The following is a 24954-nucleotide window of genomic DNA, read 5'->3' on the forward strand; positions in this document are numbered from 1 at the left end:
TTCACTCACATAAAGACAATCCTTAAATTGTAATGATCATTGCAATTCAGGCAGAACCTGAATTGTGGGGAAGAGAAAAAAAAAAAAAAAAAAAAAAAAAAGGTGCATCCCTCCCTGGAAAGGCTGGACTGAGTATCCCAGCACCTTGATGCTGCTCCTTTTCTTGCTGTTTCATAAAGAGCTACCATAAAAGTAGCCTGCAGACTTCAACAGCTTCATTTCAGTCTAAGTTGTCTGTCTCTGTATGTGGAATAACAACAGATGGCCAAATAGAAGGCTATCAGTCTTAACAGGTGTCATGACATCTACGTTTCAGTTCCCTTGTGCATTTGATTGGATGCATTATAGTTAAAATAATTTAAGGACCATGGCCATTCAGCACTTGTTGGAGTATTATTTTACTTATCCCATCTGAAACAATCCCCTAGATGCAGTTCCTTCACATACACTTACTGAGGAGAGTCTTTTCCATTATGAATTACCACAACTTCCCTGCTTCTTCTTTCAGTACCGTGCTCACAGTCTGACGGTCTAGAAGCCCACAAAGGTAAAAGACATGCTTCTTTTGCACTGATGACTTGAAGCTTTTTAAAATGAAGTTAAAAGATACTTCCAATGTTTGCACTTAACTTCTTAACAGCATAAGAAGTAGAATTAAGAAAAGTGTGATTCACGCTTCAACTGTTTACAGAACTTTGGATTATCTTGAAATCAAAAATTGTTAAGCATCTTGTTTCCACTACTGTTATGTTTTATTGAAATAAAAGATTACCTGCTGAACAAAATGACTTTTCCAAGTTGCCTTTGCAACATTTTGGGTTGCGGGATTAAAAACAGCTAAGTGAAATCCTGCCATGTGGATTGCCTTTAACTGGGATAATTAGAACTCAATTTAATACAACTTGCGTACTTTGAGGGGCCAAGTCTCCTCAAGGACTGTAACTGCTTTTGATGAGATATGCAAGGATGTCTCTCCTTACCACTACTTCCTTTTTCTCTTAACTTGCTTATGGATATATTCAATGTTGTAATTTTTTCTGTAAGTAACACAAGAATATGCATTATTTCAGATTTTTTTTGTAACATCTTTATTGTTTTGATAAGAAAACTACAGTTTGTCTTTTAAAATGTCCTTCTACCAGTAAAAATAAGGCTGCCTAACAAATCATGGTAAAGCCATGTTCTCCTGCAGCCTGTCATTGCATTTCAGCATTACTTTTTTCACAGTGCTCTGGTAAAGGTATAGGAATTTCAGTACAGCTACTTATTACACATTAGTGATCTTTTGGACCAAAATGTTCTGTTAACAACAAGCTCTAGATTAACTAACTAGTAACTGCTTAAGGCAAAGATAAAAAATAGGGCCAAATACTGAAAAAGCTCTAACATGCTTTCTGAGAGATGGGAGAAACCATTTCACCGACTCTTTTCTAACTGATGGAGGCTTTTACTTACAGTTCAGAATAATCCATCCTATCAATAAATGATGCTGTTAAACTTCTACCATGCAGAGATATATGGTCCATCATAAGGCACTTTATTACAACAAATTATAGTGTAAAATTGTTTGCAGTAATCAAACATCTTGCAACACATCTGCAGCTTTACAGAAATGTATTGCAATACTGCTAAAAGTAGGCAGGTTTGGCACATAAGGCTTATGTGAAGCTTGTAAAAGAGACACAACTTGCCGTATTACCCCATCCTCAAGACAAAGCGTGCATAGAGAAAAGCTGAAGTTAGTTCAGCAAGTTGCTCTGGAGTTGGCAGTGTTTCCGCTGGTGACAGCTCCTAAAGCAGGGCTGGCGAGACCTCGCAGGACACCAGTTCCCCACCAGTAATGTGTTCTGAAGGTACCACACAGGCTGACTTTGCATCCACCGTGCCGGGGGGCGGTTAGAGTATTTCATGAGCGCTTTGAGCTGCAACAGAAGAGTCTAAAAGTCAAAACCGATTCCCTAAACAAGGCCATTTTAGCCGGTGACTTACACACAACATCCATACGACTCATCAAATATTTCTGAAAGAACGCCGGGCTCACGGGGAGCTGCTGCAGGAAAACAAAAATCCACGCCAGCTCCTAAAGAAGCTGGTTCGCAACAGCCCCGCACCCCGGCGCGGCGCAGGCGGGGGCTCGGCGGGCCGTGCGGGGGGCGCGGGCAGGGTCAGCCGCTGGGCTTCAGGGACTCGTACCCCTCCCTCAGCAGGTCCCGCCATGTTCGCAGGAACCGGGCGTTCTCCGAGCACTTGGTGGCGAGCTCCTCCACCTGGGCCGACACGGCCGACGTCGCCTCCAGGATCTTCGCCAGCGAGCAGGCGGCCTGGGGGAACGGCAGAGGTTGGGGGTCGCCGATGCCCTGCAAGCCCCGCCCAGCGCCCTCCGTGAGGAGTCCCCCGCCCGCCCGCCCGCCCGCCCGCCGCCGCCGCGCCGGCACTCACGTTGCCGATCTGCATCTCCACCTCCTCCAGCAGCTCCCGCGCGTCGCCGGCCGGCAGCTCCGGCGGCCGCGACCCTCCGCTCCCGCCGCGGACCCTCCGGGGCCCGGCGCCGGGCGATCGCTCGGGCACCGCCGCGGGCGGCAGCGGCCCCGCCTCGGCCATGTCCCGCTCCGCGCACCGGCGCCGCCCGCCGCCCCGCCCACCCCGCGCCGAGCCCCGCCTCCCGCCCCAGCCCCACCCCCGGCGCGCGCTAGGGGCGGGGGACGGGCGGCGCGCGGCTCGCCGGGAGCGGTAGTCCTTCCCGCCGCCTCCCTCTCTGGGAGGGAATCGGTGCGTACCCGCCCCGGAGGGCGGCTGCCCCGCCGCCGGGAGCGCTGGGAGCCGTAGTCCTGCCTGCGGGGCGGGGCGGGACCCGTGGCCCCTCGCCGGCCACCGAGCGCGCAGGCGCGGCCGAGGGCAGCCGGGGGGCGTGTGCAGGGCCGTCGCGGGGACCGGAGGGCGCTGGGGGGTTCGCGGGCCGCCGCCATGCTGCTCGCTCGCTGCCCGGCCTCTAGCCGAGGTAACGCGCTGGCTGGCTGCGGGGGCGGCCGGGCGGCCCGAGGGGACGGGGCTGGGGCAGCCGCCGCTCGGCGGGGCGGGCGGCTGGCGCGGCGCGGAAGGAGAGCAAAGGTCGCGGCGGGGGCGCGCCCGGGTGTCCGGACGCGGGGCTGGCGGGCGGCCGTGGGGCGGGGGCCGTGGGGCGGCGGGGCTCCCCCTGCCCCGGCAGCCTCTGTCCGCCCGAGCTGGCGGGACGGGCGGGCCGAGCCGGGCCTGAGCGCTGCCCGAGCCCGCCCGGCGCGTTACGGGCGCACGGAGCGTGCGGCTGTTTTGGGAGCGTCGCTGGGTGCCCACCAGCCGCAAAGGGCGAAGTAAAGTCGTTGGATTCGTGCCCGTGCTGAGGGGGTAAGCGTAGAGGCGGCGTGCTGGCCGCCGCCGGAGGGCCGTGGGACCGGGACGTACCTCCCGAGCAGGTGGCTAGCCCCGCGGCCGGCGCGGCCCGAGGCCGGCGGGCTGGTCGGGCCCGGCGCCCCGCGGGAGCAGCCTGCCCGGGAGCGGCCCGCCCGCTCGGGCCTCGGGCCTCGCTGGGGCTGTCAGGCGTGTGCCGAGCTGAATATCGCTCGTGTGTGAAATTAAATGACGGGTTTTAACTCTGCTGTGTGAATTCATATTGCCGTCAGTTGTGCTCAAATAAAAATACCTCAAAAATCCAGTTAAGGTGGTGTGGTTTGGTATGTATGTGGAGGTGTAGTTGTTAACACTCTTACAAAATACTTTGGTCCCAGGTCCTGCCTGGTTGCAGGTAAAGGATAATTAAGAGTCACGAGGTTATATGATAATAACTTTTACGTTACGTTGGTTAAGTACAAAATTGCTGTTAAGAAACCAGCACAGGCAGCACTTACTACCTTGCATATGGTGACCAGCAGCAAGACTGTCCCTGTGGGGCGTTGCAGCGGAGGATGCTTGTGCTGGCATTGCCACTCACCATTCTCAACAAAGCGTTTCAGTCCTAGGATGCTGGGGATACTACTGGTGTAATTTTGCAGAAATACTTAAAATGCAATACTCTTTTTCTTCACCCCTGAAATTAGAGAAGGGAAAAGCCTTAAAGGAAGGAGAAGTACCTGTCAAGGTGCATTAGTTCATAGACCTTTTAACTATAGTTTTGGTGCGAACCGTACCTGTTTTCTGAGTACAAATTGCATGCATATTTGTAATTTTTTGGTGGAAGAGGGAAATCGGGACAAGAATGCGACGTAATAAATCTTCCATTCGGTCCATTTGCTTAAAAAATTCTGATTTGCTTTTGCAACAATTAATGTATCTGCAGCAAAGGTAAAGTTTAACTGTATCTACGGTTTCTAGCTTTGGCTAAAGCATACTTAGGTTTACATCTGAGCTTTTATTGTAGACCATGACATGGACTTTAGCTGAACTGTCTGGTATATCAGTAGCCCAAACTGTGTGTCTCAACATGTGTTGAGATGTCAGAAGAGAGGAACCTGCATGTCGTATCTCTACAGTTATTTGGTCACTTTGAATGAAATTCAAAATGAAGTAGGAGCTTAAAATGTGGTTCATCTGTGTGTTTCGTGCATGTTATCCTATGTCTGCTGTCAGAAATGGTGGGCCAGTGTATTGAGTGGTATTTTGTGAAGAATGCTTTAAGGGGAAGCTCTTCACTCTTCCCTCCCGATATAAAATTATATGGTGCATTCCTAACTTAAATGGTAAAATCTGTGTTTATGGTTTCTCATCTTCACATCACCTAGTAGTCTTTTCAGGGGGAGTTGTTATATTTGTTGTGCCACTTGTGTCTCTGAAAAGTCGAAATATTTGGAAAATTACCGATTTGACAAATTTGTTTCTTGTTTTTGCAGCACGTCAGGGCTTTCATGCTCTAAAGTTGATAAAGAGAGACTGCCATCCATCACTGCATATCGCAAGATGTGCATCTACTGCCTCTGTGCCTCGCATAACTACACACTATACAATTCATCCTCGGGACAAAGACAAACGATGGGAGGGTATGCAAAAAACCGCATTTTTGAAAAGTTTCTTTAGTATTGTTACTCAGTTCTAAATACCTTGAAACGTGTGGCTGGTTTTCTTTCTTTTTACAGAAATCCTGTACTCTTAAATACAGTACTAATACTCCAAATAGAAATGTTGTGGTTGCTATCTCACATGTATGTCTTTAGTGCTATGAAATGGCATCAGATTAAACTTGATCTGAGTTATTGAAAGAAAGTATATACGCAGTTCTTGTTTTAGTTACCATCACAAGATTTAATTTAGTGTAAAATAATGTCACATGTTCTAATTAAGAGTCTTTTTTCTTTTTTCTCCTTTACCTAGAGTTTCACTGAGTGTCTTTGATACACCTAACCGACTGGGCTCTTCAGCTGAACGTTCTTAGATGGTGTTTACTTATGGTGCATAGAGATTGAGTGTATTTTTTTGTGGTATATCTTCTTACAACTTTAAAAGACCTAATTGTACATGGGTGTGCTAATGTCCTTCTCGCTTTTCCAAGCACTGAAGTGGGGATTCCATTTAATATTTAGCCTCCTTTTATGCAAAGTAATACTTCTGGGTTAGCCACTAGCCAGTACCACAGAACAAGGCTTAGTGAGAGAAGACTGAGGGAAACTGTAGAATGGTTTATATTTTTATCTTTTTTTCTCTATTAAAGGGGTAAATATGGAAAGATTTGCAGAGGAAGCTGATGTTGTCATTGTTGGAGGAGGCCCTGCAGGTCTTTCTGCAGCTATTCGACTCAAACAGTTAGCTGCTGAGCACAACAAAGAAATACGTGTTTGTCTGGTGGAAAAGGCTTCCCAGATCGGTGCGCATACACTGTCTGGTGCTTGTCTTGAGCCAAGATCCTTAGAAGAACTGTTTCCGGACTGGAAGGAGCGGGGGGTATGTATTGAGTATGTAAACACCGAAATTGCCAGCTTGTAACGAACTCTGTATCTGACTCAGTCTGGTATGACTTAGTACCTTGGTACCTTTGGCACTTAGTACTGCTTTGAAATACGTTGTTCTAACAAAACCAAAAAAACGTTACCTTCTTTCTAGTCTGTTTCCTTTAGTTCAACAGTGCTAGTTTTATATCTACACAGATATGCTGTGGCCTTTGCTGTTTTAGAGAGTAGTCTTACTGCAGATACGCAGTATGTCTGATGTGTCCTGGGATGCACTACACTTACTGCCTTTGTGCAGAATCCAGCTCCCATGCACCAGCCGTAATATGGTTAGTTCTTGGCAATGTCAGACTCACTGCTTCTGTACAGTAGTTCTCTGTAGTGTCAGAAAATGGCACACATGCTGACTTTTGTGCAGACATAGAGATTTTTTGGAGGCCTAAGATGCTTCTAGGAGGGAGGATAACAAGAAATGAGCCACCATCTGTTGTGGTTTAACCCTAACTGGCAGCTAAGCACCATGCAGCTGCTTGCTCACTCCCTGCAGTGGGATGGGGGAGGGAATTGGAAGGACAGAAGTGAGAAAATTCATGGATTGAGATAAAGACAATTTCATAGAATAAGCAAAACCTGTGCACACAAGCAAAGCAAGGAATTCATTCATCACTTCCCATCAGCAGGCAGGTGTTCAGCCATCTCCAGGAAAGCAGGGCTCCAACAGGCATAATGGTTACATGGGAAGTCAAACACCATAACTCCGAGTGTCCCCCACTTTCTTTTTCTTCTCCCAGCTTTATATACTCAGTGTGATGTTCTATGGTATGGAATATCTCTTTGGCTAGTTCAGGTCAGCTGCTCTGGCTGTGTCCCCTCCCAGTTTCTTGTGCCCCTCCAGCCTTATTGCTGGCAGGGCCTAAGAAACTGGAAAGTCCTTGATTTAGTATGAACATTACCAAGGAACAACTGAAAACATCCATGTGCTGTCAATGTCGTTCCCACACCAAATCCCAAACACAGCACTGCACCAGCTACTAAGAAGAAAACACAATCCCAGCTGAAACCAGGACACCATCTCTGCCTGAGCAGCCACCTGACTTGCAGCCAGTGCCTGCTGTCACCTGGGACCTGCAAGAAGTGGTCTATCAGCTAGTTCTTTTGTCTTACTGGGATAAATATGGAAGTTGAGCTGCCTCCTTTAGAAAGGTCTAGAATACTGATGTAGTACAAGCCTGTGTACAAACTATAAAAGTGATTTTTATTTATTTATTTATAAAAGTGATGTAAGTACTTGTTCCGTTTTTTTTTTTTACCTCAGTAGTTGTGTTGACTCTTGCCTGTTGACTGCCTCATAAAGTACCTTATCTTCTCTTCTGTGATACCTTCCTACAGAAGTGTTTTATTGAACCCTTACAACTGCCAGTTTATTTTATTTATCATTGTTTGTGTTGGATTGGCTAGAAAAGCATAACACTCAGTACGGTTTCCATTTTTTAATGTAGGCTCCACTTAATACTCCTGTAACGGAAGACAAGTTTGGAATTTTAACAAAGAAATCTAGAATTCCAGTGCCAATTCTTCCAGGTAAAGTTTAATGAGGTGACAGAGAGTCGTCTTTTTCTGTGTCTTTTTTAACTTTTCCATGAATCAAACAATTTTGATTCAGCATAGTGCAGCAAGTATATGTAGAATGTGGATGATGTCTGTGGTAATGCGTGACGTTACTGTGAAGATAGTAGTCGCAGAAGTAATGACATCTTGATGTATGCAACTTCTTTTATTTTGCCTACTGTTCTATGTTTTATGTGTGTGTGTTTTGTTTGCCTAGGGCTTCCGATGGTTAATCATGGAAATTACATAGTACGTCTGGGCCACTTTGTGACTTGGCTAGGTGAGCAAGCAGAAGCTTTGGGTGTTGAGCTGTATCCAGGCTATGCAGCCGCGGAGGTAATGACATCAGTGTGTATATGACAAGCATTTTTGTAACCCCTTCCACTCCCAATTACCTGTATATTCACAACATTCCTCTTAACAGACGTGTGTAGTGAAAACTGTGTTTCAGTGTCTAAATTCCCTGGCCCAGATCCAGCAAAGTGCAAGTGGATCGTACAGTATGTTAATAAATACATAATCTTCAAGTTTGACCATTAAAGACATTGTGCTTAGTTAGAAGTTCTGCATTAGAACTTTTTATGAATGGACTAAAATGGCAAATCATTAAAATGTGTTTTGTTTGTTTAAATATTTCCAAAGGTTCTTTTTCATGAAGATGGTAGCGTGAAAGGAGTAGCAACTAATGATGTAGGCATTCGAAAGGATGGAGCACCTAAAGTAAGTAGGCATTTTCCCCATAACTAGAGTCTAATTATGGAAATTGTGATGTATCTGCTTCTACTGCATCAGTAGTCTTGCTGCAGCCTAAGAAAAATGTAAAATTCTGTACCTGTCTTCCCTCTCTGTATATAAAATGGATCAATATCTGTGAAAGTTCTGGTCTCAGAACATTGTAAACTTCTTCTGAGAATAGTAGGAAAAGCCTTCACAGAAAGGTTTGTTTGAGGGTGACTTGAAGGAAATACTGTAAGGGTGTTTTGGCATGTGTGAAGTCAGGAAACAAAGGAAAGGATTCCAGGAACTCCTCGAAAAGAAAGGTGCGAAGGTGAAATAGAAAGCTGTTGTCCCGCTGGTAACGAGCAATGTATAAGGGAGTGTGCTTCTGGCTCTTTTCGGGTTTTTGATATTTACAACTGCAGTTGTATTTGTTGACAGTCTGTCTACCTTGCTGGGGCAAAGTGCACACTGAATCTCTATACCTTTTTCCTGGTGGGTCACATTTCTGTATCCAGAAGGTGACTCCCAGCCCTAGGTGTTGGACTTTGACTTTCAGTGGGATACAGAACCTATGGTAAGCATGTTGCTTCTCTGCCATACATTAGGGACAGTTTGGCACCTCAGAACAACTTTCACGTGGAATTTATTTGGCTATGGAAATTATGGGTACAGGTTTTTTCTTAAGGTTTACTTTCTTTTATGAGGTTTCTTACTAGTTCCTTAGAGTTTCAAAGAGATACTTACTTTCACATAAAATTGTGGGCTGTTTTTCCCATTTAAGGCGGGGAATGAGAAGTAAAGATTTATTCTTATTTTGAGGGAATATAGAAAATGGAGGAGGAAGTGATGGCAGGGAAAAGTAATATTTTTTTCCAGTATAATGTTGTCTGTCTCCTGCAGCGGATGGGTGCACTGTTATTTTCAGATATACATTTTGCCCAGTAGGAGGAGCAAGTAATAAAAAATAAAGTTTCTGTGGTAATATAAATTTATTGGGCGTTTGGTTTTGTTTTAAAATGGGAAGGAACTGTGACTTATTTATTTTCAAGCATCCTCAAAACCTAGAATTTCTTCTATTTTTTCTGAAGAATGTGTCTATTAACTTTTTTCATGTAGGTCATTAGTGTGCCACTACTGCAGCTTTTTGAGTATTCTAGTGTTCTAGCTGTCAGTTAGGTCAGCTGATACTGCTTCCAGTGTATAAAGGTTCAGGCAAATACACATCGTTTGTATAACCTTCAAGGCAAGAATATCTTCAATGTGTTTATACAGAGCCTAATCAAATAGACTGTGGTTAATGAATAGGGTTTCACCTTGCAGTCAGCACCAATCAAACAAAAATGCCAGTGGTAAAAATACATAGTAAAAAGTTGCACGTTAATTCTTATGTAGAACCTGGAGAAAGTTGTTAACCATGACATACAACTTTGAAACATTTCAGTAATGTGACAGATTCATGAATTTCTGATGGTTACAGTGTGCAGTTGTAGTTAATTGGTTTATTTTCTGTAAATCTACTTCAAATTGGACAATATATATTTTTAATCTTTAGATCAAGTAGTAACTCCCTGTAGTTCTTTAAGTGTTCTGTAAGATTAATTCACATTCAGGTTGACTGAATCAGAAATTCAAAGACTACAAAAAAAATCTGGCAAAATCTTGTAACTCCTGTTTAAAGGTAATGCTCAACCAGAGGGAATATTTTCATTTGCTAGCCTTTCAGATATTTCCAACCAGTAAGTTACAGGCAGATCACACCTGAAAGACAATTCAAAACCAAAGCAATAAGCTGCTCCTGGACTTATGCTGGCTTGCCTTGAGATGGTTTTATTAAGTCTGCTGGATATCTTCATCCAGAACTGTTTGCATGATCTTTTTCAACATTAAACTTTCTGACTCAAATCAAGCTTTTTTCTTTTTAAAAAGTTTTAGGGTTTTCTCTGCAAGATTACGTATATTTAGAATCTTGTATCCTTACATTGTAAATTTATTCTAGTAATATTCCAATCCAGTGCACTCACGTATAAAAGTGACATGCTCATATACAAGTATGCCGGTTCCCCTTATCTTACTCTGAGTTTCATTGGAATTTTTGATAAGAAAGTTTTTTTTGTAATGATACTTAATGTTATTTTACTTTCACTATATGTTTTAACATGTAAGATTGGTGTAATATTATAGTAACTTCATTTTGAGATAGTGGCTTCTTTTGGGGGCAGGGGTGATGCTGGTTTTTCTGATCTGGTGTTTCTGTCTAGCCTCTATCATATACATGTGTATGTGTGGGGCACAATGTTTTATTGTGATGTGAGTTCATGAAAAAAAAATGGAAGTGTGAAGTTACAGGTTAAGAGCCTTTGTTCTGTCAAGGCACATATGTGACTCTGCACCATATGAACGACCAGATGCGATGCAAATATCCCCCAATGTGGAAAAGATCTTTTTTCAGTAGCAAATGGCCATTCACTGTACTGCTGCTTTACTGCAGTCCCCTTACAAGATTTGCCAGGGTTCCATCATGGTTAGGTGGAAAAGACAACTGGACTAGAGCCATAGCTTGCAATGGTTTATGGGTTCTGGGCAGTGCCACAAAGTAGTATAAAATCACTTTATTGCCCTCCATCTTCTTGCTGTGAGTTTGACATGGCAAAGATCTAACTGATGATGAAATGCTCTACTTTTTCAGGCTACCTTTGAAAGAGGTTTGGAACTTCATGCTAAAGTCACAGTCTTCGCTGAAGGTTGTCATGGACATCTAGCCAAACAGCTGTACAAAAAATACAATCTAAGGGAAAAGTGTCAACCCCAGAGCTATGGCATTGGACTGAAAGAGGTATCACCTGCGTAATTTTAACAATTAAGGAAAATACTGTTACACTGTAAAGTAGTTTTTATTTGCTTTTAAGCTAATTTGAGTAAGCCATTAGAATGATAGATTTTGAGTTACACTTTCAGAATTCAGAATTTTTGCTATTCCAAAGCGGATCAGAGAAGATGCTCCCTGAATGTTGATTGTTTCATTTCAGCTGCTTCTCCTCTTATGTCTGTGTTGTAGAGGTACCTGTGAATCCACTCTGTTATGTTAATTTGATTTCAAATTACGTTCATTTGTGAAACCTGTTTTCAGCACTTTTACTAAATGAGGTAGGGATTCACGCTGCCTAGTTTTAAGGCTTTTTAGTACCTGAAGAGGGGTGGAAGGGCTTTCTGTGGGGTTTCTGTATGTTAATTAGAGAGGGTGATAGAAAAGAACTGTTCCAGGTGGTGAGTCATGATCTTGGAAGTGCCTGCTGGGTGAGCTATTTTTTCACCCCCCAAAATCTGTTCACTGGGCTTATAAAATTGGAATAGAGTTCAGGTTTCCTTTTAAAAATATTTCATAGTAAGGAAATACCCCTCATGAAAAAGAGCTGTATTATTTAGAATACGTTCAGAGTTTGACTATAACATATTCTTCGTTTATTACTTCAAGCATGTGCTTCAGCTACAAAATATTTGTTAAATAATTAGTTTACACTTCTGTAGAGAATAACCACTCTGGAAATCTATGACAGGTATTAGAAATTGTAACTAAAACTATAAGTTGTCTTTAAAGCAGGGTTTTGCTGTAGAGTTCCTTTGCTTCCAGATGAGACTGACTACTTCAGCAACTAGTACAGTCCAATAGGAATGGATCTGTAAAGTGAAATAGTTGGTGCTGATGAGCTGATACCCATGCTATGCACATTTCAGGTTTATTTTTACTTTGGACTAGCTCTGACCTAGTCCTGTGGACTGAGTGCCCTTTCATGACTGGGATGCTTTAGATGGGCTTCTGGAGCCTGTTGTACAGTTTAGTTTCATGTGAAAGGAATCCAGTTCGTGCTTTCCGTGGTTGCTGTACAATGTGAACGAAAGCACAGTAAGTGGGAGGAATCAGGAGTCCAGCTAAAGAATCTGGCTCTTCATCTAAAATGGAACATTGATGTAAGCCTTCTACAGTCCACTGACTATTACCTGCCGCCGCTGTTTCACGCGGCCACCAGTGATACAGCCAGGAGCAGTCTGAGGAGTAGTAAAAGCATTACAGAGCCCTGGCAGTGGTGGTAAGGGACTCTGAAGCACAGGTAGTTTTTTCATCAGTCCTCCTGGTCAAAGGGAAGAGGTTTGAAAGGGCCAGTCAAATCTAGTGAACCAACAAATGATTGCAGGACTGGTGCCACAGCCAGGGGTTTGGTTTCTTAGACCATGGATCTCACTTTGAGAAACCTTGTCTGCTAGAGGCTCGTGAGGTCTGTCAGTCAGAGCCTGGGAGGAACATCTTTGATCATAGGCTTGCCGGCTCGTGAGGAGAGCTTTAAACTGAAGGTGCTGGGGGACAGGAACCTTGGTCTATCCCACTCCTACCAGTTTGATGCCAGTGCCAGCAAGACATGCCCAGAGCCTGGAGAGGGATGGCAGGGCAGCAGGAGAGCATTTTAAGAGCAGCACAAAGGAATTGCAGCCGCTCCAGCCAGTAAGTCTGCTTCATTGGGGGCCCAGCTTAAATGCCTCTATACAAATGCATGTAGCATGGGGAATAAACAAGAGGAGTTAGAGATGTGCACATGCCTGCAGGGCTACAATCTTGTTGGCATCATGGAGACACGGTGGGATAGTTCCTATGACTGGAGTGTTGGAATGGAAGGACAGGCTCTTTAGGAAGGACAGGTGGGGAGAAGAGAAGGGGCTGTTGCCCTCTGTATCAAAGACCAGCTGGAGTGCATGGAGTTCTACCTGGGGATGGAAGAGAAGCTGACCAAGAGCTTATGAGTCATGACTAAAAGGTGGGCAGGGGCAGTTGACATTATAGTGGGGGTCTGCTACAGGCCACCTGACCAGGAAGACTGAGCAGATGAGGCCCTCGATAGGCAGATAGGACCTGCCTGATGTTCACAAGCCTTGGTCCTCATGGGGGGCTTCAATCTCACTAATATTTGTTGGAGGGACACAACACGGCAGGGCATAGGCAATCCAGGAGGTTCCTGGAATGCATTGATGATAGCTGCCTTCTCCAGGTGACAGAGGAGCCCGTGAGGAGAGGTGCCATGCCGGACCTTGTTTCCAGCAGCAAGGAGGGGCTGGTGGCGAATATGAAGCTCAAGGGCAGCCTTGGCTGCAGTGATCATGAGATGGTGCAGTTCCAGATCCTTAGGGCAGCGAGGAGGGTGCACAGCAAGATCACTACCCTGGACTTCAGGAGAGCAGACTTGGGCCTCTTCAGGGATCTATTTGGTAGAGTGTACCATGGGATAGAGCCCTGGAGGGAAGAGGCACTCAGGAAAGCTGGTTAATATCCAAGGATCACCTCCTCCAAGCTCAGGAGTGATGCATCCCAGCAAAGAGGAAATTGGTCAAAAACACCAGGAGCCCTGCATGGGTGAACAAGGAGCTCCTGGAGAAACTCAAACACAAAAAGGAAGCCTACAGAGGGCAGAAGCAAGGACACGTAGCCTAGGAAGAATGCAGAGAAATTGTCCCAGCATCCAAGGATGAAGTTAGGAAAGCTAAAGCCCTGATAGAATTAAATCTGGCCAGGGCCATCAAGGGCAACAAGAAAAGCTTCTATAGCTACATTGGTGATAAAAGGAAGACAAGGGAAAATGCGGGCCCTCTCCAGAAGGAAACAGGAAACCTGGTTACCTGGGACATGGAGAAGGCTGAGGTACTCAACAGCATTTTTGCCTCAGCCTTTACTGGTAGGAGCTCCAGCCACACTGCCCAGGTCACAGAAGGGAAAGGCAGGGACTGGGAGAATGAAGAACTGCCCACTGTAGAACACTGGGTTTGAGACCATCTAAGGAACCTGAAGGTGCACAAGTCCACGGGACCTGAAGAGATGCGTCCCTGGGTCCTGAGGGAGTTGGTGGATGAAGTGGCTAAGCCACTACCCATTGTATTTGAGAAGCTGTGGCAGCCTGGTGAAGTTCCCACTGGCTGGAAAAGAGGAAACATAACGCCCGTTTTTAAAAGGGAAATAAGGAATACCTGGGGAACGACAGGCTGGTCAGTCTCATCTCTGTGGCCAGCAAAAATCATGAAGCAGATCCTCCTGGAAACTGTGCTAAAGTGCATGGAAAATAAGGAGGTGATTGGTGAGAGCCAGCATGGCTTCACTAAGGGCAAATTGTGCCTGGCAAATTCAGTGGCCTTTTGCGACTGCATTACAAAGTTGGTGGATGAGGGAAAAGCAACTGTTGTCATCTACCTGGACTTGTACAAAGTTTTGTCACATTTGTCCCACACAACATCCTTGTCTGTAACCTGGACAGACATGAATTTGATGCCTGACCACTTAGTGGATGAGAAATTGGCTGGACGGTCACACTCAGTTGCCATCAATGACTTGATGTCCCAGTGGAGACCAATGACAAGTGGCATGGCATTGGGGGGCGGGGGGAGTGGGGTGTGTGTATTAAGACTGGCATTGTTTAACATACTTGTCGGTGACATGGACAGTGGGATCGGTGCACCCTCAGCAGGTTGGCTGATGACACCAAGCTGAGTGGTGTGGTCAGCACGCTGGGGGGAAGGGATGCCATCCAGAGGGACCTTGGCAGGCTTGAGAGCTGGGCCCGTGTGAACCTCATGAAGTTCAACCAGGCCAAGTGCAAGGTCCTGCATGTGGGTCAGGGCAATCCCAAGCACACATACCAGCTGGGCAGAGAAGGGATTGAAAGCACCCCTGAGGAAAAGGTCTTTGGGTGTTGGAGGATGAAAAGCTCAACACGGCCTGGAAATGTGTGCTTACAGCACAGAAAGCCAACTGTGTCCTGGGCCACACCAAAAGAAGTGTGACCAGCAGGTCGAGGGAAGTGATCCTTCCCCTTTGCTCTGCTCTCATGAGACCCACCCAGAGTACTGAGTTCAGCTTTTGGGGCCCCCAACATAAGGACATGGACCTGTTGGAGCAAGCCCAGAGGAGGGCCACGAAAAGGCTCAGAGGGCTGGAGCACCTCTCCTGTGATGACAGGCTGAGAGACTTGGGGTTGTTCAAACTGGAGAAGGCTCTGGGGAGACCTTATAGCAGCCTCTCAGTGCCTAAAGGGGGCCTACAAGAAAGCTGGAGAGGGACTTTTTACAAGGGCATGTTGTGACAGGACAAGTGGTAATGGCTTTAAGCTGAAAGGGGGTAGATTTAGAGTAGATATCAGGAAGAAATTCTTCACTGTGAGAGTGGTGAGGCACTGGAACAGGTTGCCCAGGGAAGCCTGGACGTGTTGGAGGGCAGGTTGGATGGGGCTTTGAGCAGCCTGGTCTGGTGGAAGGTGTCCCTGACCATGGCAGGGGCGGTGGACCTAGATGATCTTCTAAGGTCCCTTCCAGCCCAGACCATTCTATGTACCCTCCATGCTTGAGCTGATCTAATGATGCTCAGCTGCCCTCTGTCAATAGACTGCATCTGGCACATAATTCCATGGTGAAGAGACATTTTGTGAAATAAGCAGAAAATTTATTCACTAGTGGAGACATGAAGATGCTTCTGTGAGTTTGCTGTGGATCAGATGAGCAGAGATGTGCAGAAGAGAGCAGAAAGAGGACAACCTGTTTGACAGCAAATATTTAGATCAACTGAGGCATATTGTTAAGCCTGACCTTGAAAAATTTGTGAGGAAGTTGCAGTGATTCATATGAAAAACTGATGATTTTAAAGAAAAAAGTCAACATAAGCATTGTAGTTGAATGGAAATTTTGGATATAGTACTGGAGCCTGTCAGTGCTTTCCTGATGTGCGCCATTTCAAAGAGAGAAGTATTAGGAAATTCTTAAATGGTAATACAAAACAAGTATACTTATTACTTGGTATTTTGACGCATGAATTTATGCATTGGTCATAGCAGTAAATTGATATTCTTCTATATTCAGTTCTGTGTTTGTTATGTTATTGAAAGACCATTACTTTGCAATACAAAGTCATTTTTTGGTCATCTTCATTTTAGTTATGGACTATTGATGAAAAGAAATGGAAACCAGGAAGAGTAGAACATACTGTAGGCTGGCCTTTAGACAGACATACATATGGAGGATCCTTTCTTTATCACTTAAATGAGAGTGAACCTTTAGTTGCTCTTGGATTTGTGGTAAGTGAAGTTGGTTTTTTTTTATGCTTGTTTATTGTTGTTTGCTCTTCATTTTATGCAGTTTCTTTTCTCTGTTTCAATGTGAAGATGAAAACACAAGAACAGCAACAGACCAGATTTAGTACTTTCTTAATCTTAAGCGCGCTTATATCCGTGTTAGGAAAGGTCAATTTGTCGTGTTAATCTGTCTTTATTCCAGTGCTTCTTACTAAGAACAAAACTAAAAACTTACAAATAAGGTTTTTTGCAAACCAATTTTGATAAAGCTAAAACCAAACAAGTAAAACTGCTCGCAAAATTTTTGCAAGTTAGGTAATGCCTAAATCACATAGGTTTTGTGCAATTCCATTTCCTCAGTTGTGTGCCAGCCTTGGGTGCAACTCCACATTATGAGAGAAGGGTGTAAAGTGGAAGCATTCTGCAGTTCCACAAGAAGCATGCCTTGCATTTCTGAGCTCTTGATTGTTCTTACCATTATTCACCCTCGTTCACCTTGCCACCTTTAGCAACTGCCTTTCTGAATTGGACAGGCAGCGGCTTCTTTCTTACTGCCTCTTTATCAGAAGCGTTGGGATGACTAGAGACACAGTGTTGTGTCATTCTGCCAGCCAGTGATGGATGGAGTGATGGTAGGAAATGTGTTCCTAGCACCTGCAGTTCGAAATGAAGCATGTATTCTTTATCCCATGCATGTGCTTTACACACAGATGGTGTAAGAGTCAGGCACGCTATCTGGACTTTCAGCAGCATGGAATTCAGGTGACGCTTTGGTCTCCTAGATTTCAGAAGGATTCCAGAGTGTTTTTCTGGGGGTGAAAGTTATATTTTTGTCTTAACTGTTTTGTAAGAAACAGTGGAAAAAAACTTGTTAGCTTTTCTCAGGTGTGCATACCTGTCCTGTGCAGATTACCAATACTGGAATTAGTAAGTACAGACAATAGACATTCAAATTCTGTTTGTTTTTAGAAGGGTAAAGAGCTTTGATTCTTACAGAGATTGGTAATCAGTAATGTTCATATTATGTCCAGATAGGAGAAAATCAGCTTTTCTGTGAACATATGAGGGCATGTTTGTCTCTGAACTTTATACCTATGTCAGTCTGAGCTGATTTTTTAGTAGGACTATCTCGTACTTACTTTGAAAATTGTTCATTAACTTTATCTAGCAAGAAAAGTAGATGCAAGCAGTGCCCTAAAAGCAGCGAGCTGCCAGAGAAATCAAGGTACTTTTTGTTGCTGACTCATGATATATTTTATTTGTCTCAAATAAAGCTTCCAGGAACTGGAAGTAACCCCTTTCTCAAAAGAGAAGATTTGGCAACATAAGTCCTTTTAAAGAATGTATTAAACATGGGAAATGCAGAGGTTATCTTTGGGCAAATTCTCGAATGTATAAGATAAGAATCCCAGGCATCCAGCCAATTGGCAGTCTTTCCCCCATTTGCTGCTTTCATCATTGCTCCCCAGTGCTTTACTACAATGGTTCACCTAATTGAAAATGATAATTGACTCAGCTAGATGATGTGAAGAACTGGTTAACATGTGAACATAACGACCTAGAAATAACGATCTAGAAATAACTCTTTTCCTCTCCTTTGAGCTTTTCTAGGGCAAAGAGGTTTTGAAACACAAAACAAGTTTTCTTGCTAGTTTTCTTGCTTATCCTGCCTGTTAAACCATGCTTAATTTAATTTCACTGTTTTATTTCAAAGACAGATGGAAGTTGCTTACAATGCAATTAAATGTTTTCCATGCTTCAGGTTTCAGATAGGGCAGGGAACAGCTTTGTAGCAGCAAATTCTCAGATTTGCTTCTACTGTTCTGCTAATAGTACATATTTTTGGCAGTAGGTTCTTTAAGTAGAAAGATCCTAAGGTTAGTTTAGTATAAAACAGATTTAAAGACTTGATGTGGTAATAGGCAATTGTTTTCTTTTCAAACTTTTGTGGAAATTACATACTTTATTTTCATTAATATTGCACTTTTCTGTTTTTTTTAAGGTTGGTTTAGATTATCAAAATCCCTATTTGAATCCATTTAGGGAATTTCAGAGGTGGAAGCACCATCCTAGTGTACAGCCTACTTTGGAGGGTGGAACAAGGATTGCCTATGGTGCCAGAGCGTTAAATGAAGGTGGTTTCCAGGTAATGTTTTCATGAAGCTCTTTACTTTGAGTTCTCTGTAACAATATTTCCAGTGCTTTAGATTTGAGTTGCATGTGGTTGGGAAACAACTGAACTATAATAAAGCTAGGTAAAGCCAGAAGTTTTGCTGGACAGAAAAGCCTTGCTATCTTGCTGGTTACTGGCTGCTGAGATTTGCTGGACTTAGGCTCTGTCATACTAAAAATCTTCTGACATAGTCACTTTATTTTCTAAATGAAATATAGTCATAGAATTGTTTAGGTTGGTAAAGCCCTGTAGGATCATCAAGTCCAACCATTAACCTAGCATTGCCAAGTCCACCACTAAACCATGTTCTTGAGCACCATATCTGCATGTCTTTTAAATACCTCCAGGGATGGTGACTCAACCACTTCCCTGGGCAGCCTGTACTAATGCTTGACAAGCCTTCCAGTGAAAAAGTTTTTCCTAATATCCAGTCTACATCTTCTCTGGCACAACTTGAGGCTGTTTCCTCTTATCCTGTCACCTTTTACTAGGGAGAAGAGACCAATACAACCTCCTACACATCACTACAACCTCCTTCCAGTTAGTTGTAGAGAGCAATAAGGTCTACCCTCAGCCTTATTTTCTCCAGGCTCAGCAACCCCAGTTCCCTCAGCCATTTCTCATCAAACTTGTGCTCCAGACCCCCCACCAGCCTCGCTGCCCGTCCCTGGACACGCTCCAGCACCTCCCTGTCCCTCTTGCAGCGAGGGGCCCAAACCTGAACTCGGTACCTGAGGTGCGGCCTCACCAGTGCCGAGCGCAGGGGGACGGTCACTGCCCTTGCCCCGCTGGCCACACCGTTTCAGACACGAGCCAGGACGCTGCCGGCCTTCCTGGCCACCTGGGCACCCTGCTGGCTCCTGCCCAGCCGGCTGCCAGCCAGCACCCCCAGGCCCTTTCCCCCCAGGCCCTGCCCAGCCGCTCTCCCCCAGCCTGGAGCGCTGCGGGGGGGTTGCTGTGACCCAAGGGCAGGGCCCGGCACTGAGCCTGGTGGAACCTCGTACAGTGGCCTCGGCCCATCGGTGCAGCCTGCCCAGACCCTCTGCAGAGCCTCCTGCCCTCAGGCCGACCAACACTCCCGCCCAGCTGGGGGCCATCTGCAAACTGGCTGAGGGTGGGCTCCATCCCCTCAGCCAGGCCCTCCATAAAGACACTGAACGGGCCCCAGCACGGAGCCCTGGGGACACCGCGTGTGACCGGCCACCAGCTGGGTGTAACCCCACTCGCCACCACTCCTGGGGCTCGCCCGCCCAGCCAGCTTTTTACCCAGCGTAGAGTACGTCTGTCCAAGCCACGAGCAGCCAGGTCTCCAGGAGAACGCTGTGGGAGACGGTGTAAAAGGCTTTACCAAGGTCCACACAGACAACATCCACAGCCTTTCCCTCGTCCAAGGGGTCAGTCATCTTGTAGAAAGAGACCAGGTTTGTCAAGCAGCACCTGCCTTTCATAAACCCAGGATGGCTGGGCATGTAATCTTTCTGGATCCTGTCTAAGAGAGGAAAGAAATGTAACCAAATGTAACTAAAAATGTAGTTTTGGTTATATTGTTGCAGATTGATTACTTTGTCCGCTCTGAAGTGGAAGTTTGTCATATCACGTTGTAACACACTTGTGTTACTAGCTTAGTTCAGAAACAATTGTTAGTCCATTATTGACACAGATGAGATACAAAATGCCAAGATGTTTTAATCTAGACTTTTGTACAAGAGGGCCTTCTTTTTCCGTCCTGTGCCCTGGTTTATTGCAATGGTCATTACTGAATTTCTGACTTTGAAGAAGTAGCCAGATTGTGACCTCAGTTGCATATTCCTTATACTGCTCAAAACATATGGCTGAAAGAACATGATATTTTTTAAGTACAGACATTGTTTGTGCTAAGTTAGACAGCAGGACTGCAGCTCTTGCACATCTCTGCCCGATCTTTGGACTTCTTTGCTGGACTTAAAATAACATGTCCCTGTGCACAGTTCCTAATATAAAAGTGTGGCTTATTTTGTTGGGGTTTTTTATTTATTTCCTGTAGATAGAATTGTCTGGTTAATGATGAAATCATACTTTTAAATGGCTTTTTTTTTAATACATGCTTTCAGTAATATAAAGCTTTATTGATGATTCACTTAGGAAGATTTTTAAGATTAGCTCTTCTTTTGCATGTGTTGCTTGGATTAATAACTGTAGCAGTCTGACTCACTTGCATCACTGGCATCCAGGAATATATTCTTATGTAAGTTGTTCTGTAGCTCCAGTTTTCTTTTTGGTGACAGTATTGCATCAAATAGGTGTATAAAATTGCCATCAATCTCAGCTTTTTTGTCTGTCATAAGTAACCTTATGATCGTGTTCTTTAGTCTTTGACATCTAGTGATGCTAAGTTGGTGTGAGAGAGAGCAAGTGAGCTCTTGGATGTTTCCCTGATTTTGTAGCTTTTTTGGATATGTGGAAGGAGGGGATGAAGTTTAATAAAACTACATCTGCATAGCTGTTATTTCTTCTGTTTATCAAAATTGCAAAGTCAAGCACTTAAAACTAAAAGTGGGAGCGGGAGGGCGGGGACAGGACAACAGACAGGGAGGGCACTATGCAGTTTCATGGGGAAAAAATTGTGGAAAACCACCAAGTAATAAACTCTAAGATGAGATGCGTACAGCTTAGTGTGTGGAAAGCAGGAACACAAATGTGTCTTCTTTTTTTTTTTTTTTTTTTTTTCACCCAATTGACAGAAACTTGAAGGAAGAAAATAGTATCGGTGGCTGACATTGCCACAGTCCTGTTGCAGATAAAGCAGCTGGAGAGAGGATATAAGGAAAATATTGTCATGATGTTATACTCTGCCCTGGTACAGTGTCTGTATTCTTACCTGCTTACTGTGCCAAAGTTCCTTGATGAAATGGACTGACTGTGGTGTATTTTTAGATAGTGCACGTGCAAGTCTAAAAATGTAAAGGGCACTCAAGCCTAATGCCAGTTTCATGTGGAGAATGTTATTTTCACTTTAAAAGAACAGAACAAAATAAACAAAACACCTTTCTTTGTTTCCTCTTCAGTCAATACCCAAACTCACCTTCCCAGGTGGATTATTAATTGGTTGCAGTCCTGGACTCATGAATGTTCCTAAGATCAAAGGGACACATACTGCGATGAAAAGTGGCATGTTGGCTTCAGAAGCCATCTTTAGCCAATTAATCAATGAAAATCTCCAATCAAAGACAATAGGTAAGATCACTGTATTTTGGTTTGTAGTTACCTTGTGTTCCATTAAAATCTCCAGCAGCTTAGCAGTAACTAAATGTGTGAAGGAATTAGTTGGAAATGCAAATAAATCAGGAAATTAGTGTGGTTCAGTTATTCTGGAGATGGACATTGGTGCCACACGATTATTATTTTAGAAATATCTTCTCTGTAGTGGTGGACTCGGTCCTAGTGAGCTTTCATTCAGCTGCAGCAGGTGTATTGACACGTTGCCACAGAGGGTATGCTGAACAGTTAAAACTTCAACGAGTACAACAGGTTAAAATCTTGCAACCCATCTGAAACAATAAACATGCTTCCTGGGTCGTGTGCCACTCCTGTTTCATTATGGACAGGTTTTTTATGGTGTTTCCAGTTTTGTCAAGACTGTAGAATATTACAGCCCCCTTTCTTTTCTGTGTGTAGGTAATGAGCTTTTTCCAGAGCCTTATGTGAGACAGAAAATAGGAACTGTGTTTTCATGTATAGACAAGGCTTAAAACTTATTATTTAGAACACCTATTCCTATACAGTAGTAATGGAGAACGGTGAGGGGGAAGCTCTCAGAAAATTGTCATTTGAAGAAACAGGTTTTTTGTAAGATAATTACTTCGTTTTAACTACACTGCAATAGATGTGTCATGTCAAGTGTGCAGCATCTAGTATTTGTAAAGAATACAAAGAGTTTAAATCAAAAGCTTGTAGTCTAATGTGTCTCGTTCACTTGCTGATTACAAAGGGAAGAAAAAAACGTTCTCTAGCACTGGCATCATGTATTGGGCTGTAGTCATAGTTACTGAAATCAGAATGTTTGTGATTGTGTAATCTGTAAAGAAAAAGCTTTTGAACTTGACAATGTTGAAATTACAGACCTGACTCTTGGATCACAGGTAGATTCTCCTGGTCAATTTTTAGATTCTATGAGCAAGTGGCTGTTTTCCTGTAGAGGTGCCAGTACGGCCACCTGCCTGGTTATCTTTATATTTTGCTGAGGTTTGAGGCAATTTAACGCTGCTTGCGGGTGATTTAAGAGACTACAATGGAGCAGTAGGTATCTGCTGGTACCCACCAACAAACGGGTCTCTTCAAGAGGCTGAGATGTGTTGTCTAGTATATTCCTTGGTTATTGTTCTGAAGTTCTCATTTTGCTGCCTTGGTTGCTAACAATTGCTTTTATTCAGTAATTTTTTATTTCAAGGATAGTCTTTATGTACTGTAGGTACCTAACAAGTATGTACTGCCTTAGGACTTGATGTACAAGAATATGAAGAGAACCTGAAAAAGTCCTGGGTCTGGAAAGAGCTGTACGCAGTTAGAAACATCCGACCATCCTGCCACAGCATACTTGGTGTGTATGGAGGAATGATATACACGGGTATCTTTTATTGGATACTGAGAGGAATGGAACCATGGACGTTAAAACATCCAGGTAATTTCATTATCTCCTGAAAGAAGATACTAGATTTGTATGTCAGTCTTTTCTGGTCTTAGTCGAAGCTGCGTAGAGCACGTTCGGTCAAGTGGTAAGGCCTTAAAGTGTTGGAAAGAAAGCAATGATACAGCACTGAAGCCAACTTTGTCATATTACCTAGCATATAAGTGAAGACATGAAAGCACTGTTCTACTCAGCATAGGTTTTTTGTTTCATGAAAATGGCTACCTTTTATTAAATACTTCATTCTGATGATAAGGAAAGTTAAAATAGCTAAATTAAATTGTTTTTGAGTAACTGCAAATTACAGTAATTCTATACTGAAACTTTATTTATTAAAATATATTTAGGACCGGATTTTGCTCAGCTCAAGCCAGCCAAAGATTGCACGCCAATCGAATACCCAAAGCCTGATGGAAAAATCAGTTTTGATCTCCTGTCGTCCGTGGCTTTAAGTGGCACAAACCACGAACACGACCAGCCTGCTCATTTAACTCTCAAAGATGACAGCATCCCTGTGAGCAGGAATCTGGCTGTATTCGATGGACCAGAACAAAGGTTTTGTCCAGCAGGTAAGTAATAAAAATATGTCTCTGAGCTGTTATTGCAAGATGAAAGACTACTTTGGGAAGAGCTCACCTGGCCTACTACTTACTTCAAGTATACTATCCAAATCCTCCCCCTAGAACAGGGATCAAGTGCACAGTACTTTGAAGATTAAATGATTACTACGCAGAAGAAGGTAGTTGAATCGCACTAGTAATACACTTCCCTCATTGCGCTTGCTAAGTAGTAGAGTAGTAAGCTTTTCAGTAGTAGAGCATACATGCAGGGGGAAACTGCTCAGTGAAGTGATAGCTCTCTTTTGCTCTTCACAGGAGTTTACGAATATATTCCTCTGGAAACAGGAGAAGGATCAAGACTGCAGATAAATGCTCAGAACTGTGTCCACTGCAAAACATGTGATATTAAAGACCCAAGTCAGAATATTAACTGGGTAGTGCCTGAAGGTGGAGGAGGACCAGCATATAATGGGATGTAAACTTACGGGAAACCAATTCAGTGACTTCTGATCACCAACAATTAAGTTGGAGTATTTTATGCTGCACTGTAACTAAAGTACAGCACTGACCTGAATGTTAAAGAGTTTGAGACTAATATGCCATTCTGAATTTTAGGTATGACCGTTGCATTAAATGGAAAGTTGGTGCCTTGTGGTTAAACCCTAGCCTTATTTAAATAGGACTTCTTTACAGGAGTTGTGTGGTGGGCAGAATAAAGTTCTTCTCAGGACTGACAGAGGAACTTTGGATCTTGGAATTATTGCTGAAGTTCAGTGATAACAGAAGCCATATCCAGAATCTTGGGTATGGTAGAAGAATTTAGTATGTGCCCTTAAAAAAAAGTCTGTCTCTATGTGTGATTTATACTATATGTAATCCTACCCTGCAGTAGGAAAAATACATCAGTCTAGAAAATTGTTACTGCTTTTAAGTGTTACACATTTTACATCAAATTTACAGGTGGGTTGTTGGGTTTTTTTGCTGATGATAACAGAGCCCATCTGCAATACACCCTGTAAAACACTTTAAAAAAAAAAAAAAAAGTGTTATACTTGCACCTTCAATGTATGTCTATCAGCATTTTTATTCCTTAGAAGAGATGAGGCCTGCTTAATAAAAACTCTTAGCAGAAACTGCCTAAATTGTCTTGGTGTGAAACCAAGCTGCTTAGGAGGCACTATTAAGCTGCAAAGCCACCACTGATTAACACATCTAGAAGCACACC

At 43.8% G+C, this 24954-nt stretch overlaps 2 protein-coding genes across 3 annotated transcripts; one reads left to right on the forward strand and one right to left on the reverse strand.

The window, feature by feature from the left end:
- Nucleotides 1–2143: 2143 nt before the first annotated feature.
- Nucleotides 2144–2662, reverse strand: C2H4orf46 (chromosome 2 C4orf46 homolog). The gene is made up of 2 exons (XM_055794810.1): nucleotides 2440–2662; nucleotides 2144–2321 (listed from the first exon to the last, which is right to left on the reverse strand). The coding sequence occupies exons 1-2, from the start codon at nucleotides 2599–2601 to the stop codon at nucleotides 2166–2168; spliced, it is 318 nt and encodes a 105-aa protein (XP_055650785.1). The 5' UTR covers nucleotides 2602–2662; the 3' UTR covers nucleotides 2144–2165.
- A 183-nt stretch (nucleotides 2663–2845) lies between these two features.
- On the forward strand, nucleotides 2846–24389 carry ETFDH (electron transfer flavoprotein dehydrogenase). Of its 2 annotated transcripts, none has more exons than XM_055794806.1 (13): nucleotides 2846–2998; nucleotides 4860–5006; nucleotides 5675–5904; nucleotides 7409–7490; nucleotides 7735–7853; nucleotides 8160–8237; nucleotides 10924–11070; nucleotides 16196–16336; nucleotides 18336–18479; nucleotides 21551–21719; nucleotides 22981–23163; nucleotides 23517–23738; nucleotides 24045–24389. In XM_055794806.1, exons 1-13 carry the CDS (start codon nucleotides 2965–2967, stop codon nucleotides 24206–24208), a joined length of 1860 nt encoding a protein of 619 aa, XP_055650781.1. In that variant the 5' UTR covers nucleotides 2846–2964; the 3' UTR covers nucleotides 24209–24389. The 2 variants fall into 2 exon arrangements, with proteins under 2 accessions (XP_055650781.1, XP_055650782.1); XM_055794807.1 differs by lacking the exon at nucleotides 2846–2998 and adding an exon at nucleotides 3165–3381.
- The last annotated feature ends 565 nt before the right edge of the window (nucleotides 24390–24954 follow it).

The sequence above is a fragment of the Falco peregrinus genome, chromosome 2 (genome assembly GCF_023634155.1).
Source record: "Falco peregrinus isolate bFalPer1 chromosome 2, bFalPer1.pri, whole genome shotgun sequence".
Taxonomy (NCBI): domain Eukaryota; kingdom Metazoa; phylum Chordata; class Aves; order Falconiformes; family Falconidae; genus Falco; species Falco peregrinus.

Coding starts and splice junctions, on each gene's coding strand:
- C2H4orf46 (XM_055794810.1), bottom strand. CDS start 2,601: ATGGCCGAGGCGGGGCCGCTGCCGCCCGCGGCGGTGCCCGAGCGATCG. Junction 2,322..2,439: donor TGGAGATGCAGATCGGCAAC/GTGAGTGCCGGC, acceptor CCGTTCCCCCAG/GCCGCCTGCTCGCTGGCGAA.
- ETFDH (XM_055794806.1), top strand. CDS start 2,965: ATGCTGCTCGCTCGCTGCCCGGCCTCTAGCCGAG. Junction 18,480..21,550: donor TAAATGAAGGTGGTTTCCAG/GTAATGTTTTCA, acceptor TTTCCTCTTCAG/TCAATACCCAAACTCACCTT. Junction 23,739..24,044: donor ACAAAGGTTTTGTCCAGCAG/GTAAGTAATAAA, acceptor TGCTCTTCACAG/GAGTTTACGAATATATTCCT.